This window comes from Pantherophis guttatus, chromosome 1 (genome assembly GCF_059756535.1).
Source record: "Pantherophis guttatus breed Tessera chromosome 1, ASM5975653v1, whole genome shotgun sequence".
NCBI lineage: Eukaryota > Metazoa > Chordata > Lepidosauria > Squamata > Colubridae > Pantherophis > Pantherophis guttatus.
Window position 1 is genome coordinate 3761811 of NC_142063.1, and position 8595 is coordinate 3770405.

Below are 8595 nucleotides of genomic sequence, written 5' to 3' on the forward strand. Positions count from 1 at the left end.
AAATATTACCCCATTGCTCCCTGTTCACAATTATGTTTTCCCTAAATCCCATTATTCCAATCACAAATATTTTTCTTTGTCAATTTGTCCAACTATTACAATCAAATATCTTACTGCAATTCATTTAAATATATAGCATTGCAATCATTAGTTTATTTTTCACAGTTCCCATTGTTCATTGCTTTTCAAATATATATATTTCCTATACCTCTTCATAATTAATATTTCCCCCTCTTAAAAGTTAATTTCAATTATGTGTCAACGGTATCTTAATCTCTTCTTATTAAACAATAAACCAAAATAATTTTCACAATACAATATAATTTCCAATGCTTTAGCTGAATTCCATTGTTAGAATTAAAAATATTCCAAATATTTCAATCTCATATATTAAACTTATCTATATTCATAAATCTTACTTCAATTCATTTATAATTCTGTTTCTCAATTCCCATTGTACAAAGTTGTGACTCGGCCAATACTCTGTTCAGAAAAAATGCATTGTTTGTTTGTTTGTGTAAAAAAAACCTTTTATATATAAAAAAAGAAGTTCTGGGAGTTTCATCACTGGAAGCTTTCAAGAAGAGACTGGACTGGCATTCGTCAGAAATGGTGTAACGTCTCCTGCTTGGGTGGGGGATTGGACGAGAAGGGCGACAAGGTCCCTTCCAACTCTGTTAATTTGTTATAATCTTTGAGTGCCTTGCAGCCAGTGAAAGTCTCATATCAGATAGCTACAGTCTTTGACTAATGCTGCTTCTGAAGTTCACTCTCACTTCCAAGTGTCTTCAGGGTCTCTCTTTGCATGATTCTAGTTGCAAATGTTAAGTGGAATAGAAAGTACTGAAATATTGGAAGTTTTCAAAAGTGGACGGGGCAACCATTTGTCTGAGATGATATAAGGTCTTTGAAGTGGGAAAGAGAAGGAGAGGAAGAACGAAGAAAGTAGGAAGAGATAGAGGAAGGAAAAGAAGGGGAGGAGAAGAAGAAAAGGTGGCAAAATAAAGAAGGGTAAATGGTAAAAGAGCAGCCCCGAACAACTAAAAATGAAAATTAAAAGATGGGATGATATAAGGTGTTTTGTCAACCTTGAAGCTGGCCTGGCTGAAGCCATCTTGGAGCTTCAGTGTTGCCACACTGGAGTGAGGGATAGGAAGAGGGGGATTAGAGATAGCTGGGGATGTGTAGTTAAAATAAAATACTTTCTCTTGGGAACCAAGGACATTCTCACACCTGGCTGGAGGAAGGAGGAGTGATGTCACCAGACCAGCAGATGTTGCATTGATTGGGCCAAGGGATTGATTGTTTGGGGTTGAGGGAATTTTTTTTACTTTTAATTAGGTGAAAACCAAGGGGCCCCTCAGAGTTGGTTTTCACCAGATATGTTCCAATTTGATATTTCCAATGAAGCGATTCTTTGAGGAATCTACCTGCCTCAGAGTTCTTGCTTGCAATGGGACTATTACTTGGAACCCTGACAGTCTTCTTTGAGAAAGGGGTTGGACTAGAAGACATCCGAGGTCTCTTCCAGCCCTATGATTTTATATTCCAGAACATATCATTTGTTGATGACACCTAGCTGGTAGGAATAGCTAACACTCCAGAATGTAGGCTTAAGATAAAGGAGGATCTTGACAGACTTGAACATTGAGCGCTATCTAATAAAATGAAATTCAATGTGGAAAAAAGTAAGGTTCTACATTTAGGCAAGAAAAGCAAAATGCACAGGTACAGTATAGGTGGTACCTTGCTCAATAGTAGTAACTGTGAGAGGGATCTTGGAGTCCTAGTGGACAATCACTTAAATATGAGCCAGCCGTGTGCTACAGCTGCCAAAAAAGCCAACATAGTTGTAGGCTGCATAAACAGAGGGATAGAATCAAGATCATGTGAAGTGTTAATACCACTTTATAATGCCTTGGTAAGGCCACACTTGGAATACTGCATTCAGTTTTGGTCACCACCATGTAAAAAAGATGTGGAGACTCTAGAAAGATTGCAGAAAAGGGCAACAAAGATGATTAGGGGACTGGAGGCTAAAACATATAAAGTCTGATGAAAAGAAGGACTAGGGGAGACATGATAGCAGTTTTGCAATATCTCGGGGCTGCTACAAAGAAGAGGGAGTCAAGCTATTTTCCAAAGCACCTGAGGTTAGGACAAGAAGCAACAGATGGAAACTCATCAAGGAGAGAAACAACCTGGAATGAAGGAGAAACTTCCTGACAGTGAGAAAAATTAACCAGTGGAACGACTTGCCACCAGACGTTTTGAATGCTCCAACATTGGAAGTTTTTAAGAAGAGGTTGGATAACCTCCATTTGTCTGAAGTAGTGTAGGGTTTCCTGCCTAACCAGGGAGTAGGACTAGAAGACCTCCAAGATCCCTTCCAACTCTGTTATTCTATTCTATTCTAAATTGGCTATACAGTGTGAATTGAACTATCCAAGTACAACAATAGAAATTCAATAGAAAACTCAGTCGGTTCCCCATCAACTGGCATAATTAGGGGAAAACAATATAAGACTCTTTCTTTGCTCTTCCAGCTATGATTGCTAAAATAGAAATGGCATTAAAAATTTCAAGTTTTATATAGGATTTAAATAAAGGAGGAAAATATTAGGGAAAAGGCAAGACAGTGGAGATCACCGGGGAAAAAGCTGTGAATCTTAAAGCAGTGTACAGCTGTTTCCTTGACCAGAAGGGAAGATCTGAAGATGAGAGTTACCTGCCAGGGCTTCACCGAGAGGTGAAGGTGTGGCTTCTTTCTGCCCCTCTTCAATGCCCACTTTGATTCCAACGAATATGCAGCATGTAATGCGTGTGCCACAGAATAGGCAGCATTGTAGATGCTGTAACTAAAACCGGTCACTTTTCCATCAAAGACGGAAGCTGGGAGGGTGTCCAGGTCCTCCTCCCCTGTGCAAACCCTTTGGCCATCAGGTGAGGCCACACCTGCCTTCAAAACCTGACAGTCAAATACAACTTCCCACCATTTGGGGAGAAAGACGTCTCCGTGGGGTTCATGTGGATTCAGAGCCCAGAGATAATCTTTGAATCCTGGCACCGGATTCGTATGGACGGTCAAAGACAAAGCACCATGGAAGGATTTAAGTTTCACCCAATTGTAGTGATAGCCAATAGCTGAAAATTCCCATTGGGTGGTCAGGATCCAGACCTTCCCAGAAGAAGTGTGGTTCTCTTCTTCATAATAGGAGAGGGATATTAAAAGGCTTTGCAGAGCACTTGGAACCCCAGAGATAATCACAACCTGAGCATCACTGTTCAAAATTGTCCAAAGCACATCTATTTGTTTGCTGTTCAGTTCATTTACTATTGAGATTTGGGGCACGATCTGTTTTACAAATTGTATGCAGATGTCATTCTGGGCGAGGGTGGCCTCAAAAATCTGGATGAAATGATCACTGCTCTCTGACTTCTGAACAACGATCCCAATCCAGTTCCATCGGAAATATAGAAAGAGCCGGACAATGGCTGCATTCTGTAGGTGATACTGGGGATCGATCTGGTAGAAGGTGGGGAACTGGGTCTTATCCCTCAGAACAGGGTCAGAGAAGCAATAACCTAGCTGAATGGAGGGTGGAGATGGAGGAAAAAGAAGAAGTTAAGCAAAGAAAATGGTATCTTATTTTTTATTACTAACCACAAACTATCTAGAGTAGCAGGTATTCTATTCTAGACCCAAATCCCCACAATTTTGCATCTTCATAAAATGTTTTCTTCTGAATTGGCTCTGCGAGATTTTGGCAGAAATCAAGACAGAATTTACAGCATTCATCCATTCATCATGTTGCGTATCCAAGTACCTGAGAAACCTTGAAATTGCCAAACATGGATGCCATCTGGTATGAAGTTCTGGAGCTGAGACCTCCAAGGACAGAGACAAGGTTGTCCTCTGTGTCACATTTATAGTTAGGAAACAATTTTCCCCGGCTAGAGAGCAGAGACAGGCTGACATCTGGAGTCATGCTTGCATAATGGTTCTCTTCGTAGATGCGGAATCCCAGAGTGATGTTGGGGAGAAGATGTCGGTCTCTGTTGATCTCCTGAATGGCAAATGCCAAAGCCAGAAAGTGTTGGTAGTTCTTGGGAACAGGTCTTTGTTGCATGTGTTAGAGGACAAAAATTAGACAAGGGCAGGAAGGTGGTGTTTATTTTGTTAAGAAAGCATTATCAGGATTCTAGGAGTTAATCATAGAACAGATCACAACAAATTAGTTGATTTATGTTACTGGGGTCAGAAAACAGGGTTGCTGTCAATCAGTTGATCCTGTTCTTATTGTTAACAGTGTATGGCAAATCCTCTTCTCCCTCTCTCCGCAGGACATTTAAGTGAGTTATAATTTACAGCCTGAGCTCAATTCAAGTCAGTATTGACTTTTCCAAAATGAACTTTTCAGTCCGGTCAAGGAAATCTGGATGATCCTCTTGATAAAACTACACATTTTATTATAACCAATCATGAAAATATTAAAAGCTGACATCTTTTGTCCTATGTTCCCAAGCACTTTCCCCCAACCTGGCACCCTATCATGTTCTAAGAGTCCTTTAGAATTAGGTGGCTTTCTAAATCAAATAAATCATATTAAATTGAATTAAATTGAATGTCTGATCAGGTTGACTTTTCTGGCTAGAAATGATGATACTAATATATTATGATATATATATTGGAATGTTGACTCAGCCTTCCATCCTTCTGCGGTGGACCCAGACTGTTGGGGGCAATATGCTGATTCTGTAAACTGCTTAGAGAGGGCTGTAAAAGCACTATGAAGTCTAAGTGCTAAAACTATTGCTATATCTAGATATAGCTCGAGTTAGAAAAAAACAGTTTTAGTGTCTCTGAAGGTGGAACTCTTTCTGTTGAGGGTTCTCCAAAGAAGCTCACTCCATTGACTTAGAAGTGCGAAGGATTAACAAGAGATTGGTGGGACAAAAGACAGACCCTGACTACGTGAAATGTAATGTGAGCATGAAGGATCCCAAAGGTGCTTTTTTTCAGGAGGCAACTGGACTTTCTTCTTTTTCTTTTGAAGATGTTTCACTTCTCATCCAAGAAGCCTCTTCAGCTCTGACAGGATAGTGGGGAATGGAAGGATTTATACTCCTTGAAGACAGCTGGTCATTTGCTTCCTTTTGAAAGGTCGTTGAAGCAGTTGGAAAAAATTGCAGATTACAGGAAACAGGAACACTGCTGAGGTGACCCTGAGGACACAGATAAACCCTCCAAGTGCTTCAACGACCCTCTAAAAAGGATGCAAATGACCAGCTGTCTGCAAGGACTATAAACCCTTCCATTCTCCACTATCCTGTCACAGCTGAAGAAGCTTTTTGGATGACAAATGAAACGTCTTCAAAAGAAAAAAGAAGGAAGTCCAGTCACCTCCTGAAAAAAATATTTTTGGGACAACCCTGACCTGGATGACAGAAAATCTCTACAGACTTTGCAGCATTAAGGATGGTGTTTCAAATCATCAGACTAATGAGATGGGAAGATGAATTCAATGCAGCAATAAGATAGAGGACCCTAGCATTATTTCTCCCCAAGTTCAGCCCAAATTGTCTTCTATGCAAAGTGCACCTTACCTACAGGAACATGGAGAAAAACTTGACTCCCTTGTGTGACAAGCTAATCTTCACCACTGAGGAGTCAGAGGGCTTGAGAAGGGATTAGAGGGAGATTGATTGATCAAAGGGAATCAATTTCTCCTAAATAGGAGGGCTCCACATCAACATAGGGTGGGTGGGATTTAAATCTGCCCCATGTTCAAGACTGCCCTTTCCACATCGCCCCGAGAAAAAAGACAATCAAGGAAACACTTACAGAGAAAGGCTATCCCAATCACCAGGAGGCTCATCTGGGAGCTGTAGAACTATAGTAAATGAGAGAGGCAGGTTTCCACCGATGGTTAGATCTCCAGGTCTGTAATAGTCTTTTTGTACTTGGAAAGGTCTCCTCCAGAAGCAGTTTGGCCTCAGGTCCATCTGGACAGCTGCAGGCAAGAGCCATAGCAATGCTAAGAGTGAAATCATTGGCCACAAAAAGAGAGTTTTTTTTCCTACAGCAAGTCAAAGGGGGATCTTGCATGAACTGTGATGGTCTTGTGACTTCAAGAGGAGTTTTCAATCTTCATGATAAGTATTCATCTAAATGCCACCTCTAAAAGGACGCAGCTATAGTATTCAGAGCTTGTAGATAAACATGTTTTCACTGCAACCTCTTTAGGTTTAGGGTGGATTAATCTGTGGAAATCCACTGAGATGAAGTAAGATTACTCGTGTTTGATGAATCCCAGGAGAAGGAAATGTCCACATTATCCCCATCACACTGGAGTAATTTTGTCATTTTGACAGGAGGAAAATCTATTTTTGAAACCACAATTGTGCCTCTCAGTCTGTCAATTGGGCAACTGTGTTTGGACAGTGATGGAGCTTTAGAATTGGATGAGAAATTATCCGATCCCCTTAATGTAGGACACACATGATGCAAACTCTTTTAAATCTCTGAGATCTCTTTGGAATTGACTGCCTCTGCAGCTACCACCAAACTCTTTCCAGATAAAGAAACTCCCTGGGACTTCCTGGAATAACTCACCATGGCTTTGATCTTACTGGTGTTTCCCTCACTGGACAATGGAGATGTTTTTCAACATTACAAAGCACAATAATTAAAGGTTGATCTTTACAGGATAAAAGGGAGGGAAGTATAAGGCTAAACAAAGTTCTTTCTGGTTAAAATATTTGTATTTTTGAATAAAATTGAAAGGCTCCTTACAGATCTTTCTAAGTAGGTGAATGTGCTTGTTGTGTCTGGACATAGTTGTCAACCTGCAAAACAACTTCAACTGAAGCCATGCTTCCTTCTGCTTGGTTTCTTGGTTGCCATTCAAGGGTGGGGGAGGGGGGAACCTTAGGAATGTGGTGCCTCAGCTGGATAGTCGTAACATCTACCAGCAGGCATGTGAACCATGGTCATGTCAATGGATACCTGTCAGAGCTGGGCGGGAACCTACAACTGGACTTGTTGGCCCTTATGACTTGAGAGACCTAGGGGATGGGGAAATTCTATTCTTTTAATTATCTCTATGCACAGAAACAATTTAGAGCTAGTTTCACCTTTCTAAGTGCAAACATGATGTACTCATTAAAGGGTTTCTTGAACCTGAACAATGTGTCCTGACTTCCCGGAGTTCATTACTCAGAACTATGACAATAGTCGGAGTGGAAATGTCTATATTAACCTGCACAAATGTGACTATATGTGGGGCATGGCCAACGTCGCGGTGAGACAACATGTGCCCCGGAAGCTCCCAGGGAACTGTTGATTTTGCAGCCATTTGGGGGTCTTTATTGACCAAAACCATCCTGTAGGGATGGTGAACAAGAGAGGTATGGACTGGCTAACACAGAGAAGTCGCATATTCCCTGGCTAGTCAGAAGACGCCTTTCATACCGGATGACTGAGAAAGCGGCCATATTGTGCCGCTATGAAGCTGTGGCAGCCATAATTGAAGTGGGAAAGCAAAAGACAGAGTGGATCACCTGGGTGAGAAATTGGCATTTTATATATACGTTTCCTTTCATATCAGCCTGGAATCAGTACAAAGTGAAAAAAGTGGCACAAAGAGAGGAGGGGATAGCGGGCTTGTGGTGTCTCTCCACTTCTCATATCATAGCGGCAAAGAAAGCGAGGAGGTCCAAGGAGAGGGGAAAATTGAATGAATTAAAAGAACTACTGGAAATAAGAGAAGATAGAAAACCTGATTGAGTATTTTTATTATCATTAAATGAACTCATTAAATGAATTGGAATAGAATTAAATAGAAATGATGGAAGGAAATTAGTTTTAAACTTTTTCGGCTTTGCTGATTGAAAATAAACTGTAGCGCCATCTGGCGGTATTAGAGAAAAGATATTGAACTGAAACACTTAAACAAGAATAAGCCTGACCTTGACAATGTTGGCTGGACTGATAAGAAACAGGTGTTTAAGAAAGAGAGGCATATATGGGGTCTTGTGTTTAAGGCTAGCTGAACAGTGAGCCTTTTGAAAATCTGTACAAGAAAAAAAAAACTTTTCAAAGTGAAGTAATAGAATTGTTTGTTAGGGTTTTTTTTTTTTTTTGACTTTTGCTACTTTTGAAGCAATTGTTGCTTTTTTATTTATCTTCTCTTTTGGTAGCTATTATTTGGTATTTTTGCTTTTACCTTTTTATTTACCACTTGCTGGCTGGAATAAGTGATTGGATAAGACCCTTGGGCTTCGGTTTCTTAGTTTTTGTTATATCTTTGTGTTTTTTTTATAGAGAGGCATTCTTGGTTTGGCTAAATTTTAAAGAAAAATTGGATTAAGGCAAGAAGAGCCTGAAAAGCAATAAATGGCTTCTATTTTTTATTTTTTTCATTTTTCTCAGATTTTTTTTCATCTTTTTGCTTTATTTACTTCAATTTCTTCTTTTTTTCCCTTTCTTTTTGGGGTGGTTGTTTGAATCTTAGCTTTTGTTTTTTTCCTAATCTATCCAACGGGGTGGATTAGATATTGGATTACAAATTGAAATTACATTTGGATTACAAA

General features: G+C 40.0%; 1 protein-coding gene across 1 annotated transcript; it reads right to left on the reverse strand.

Annotated features, from left to right (window-relative positions):
• Positions 1 to 1083: 1083 nt before the first annotated feature.
• On the reverse strand, positions 1084 to 4130 carry LOC148116269 (vomeronasal type-2 receptor 26-like). Its single transcript, XM_087883563.1, has 3 exons — positions 3828 to 4130; positions 2729 to 3589; positions 1084 to 1137 (listed from the first exon to the last, which is right to left on the reverse strand). The coding sequence occupies exons 1-3, from the start codon at positions 4128 to 4130 to the stop codon at positions 1084 to 1086; spliced, it is 1218 nt and encodes a 405-aa protein (XP_087739689.1).
• Positions 4131 to 8595: the final 4465 nt, after the last annotated feature.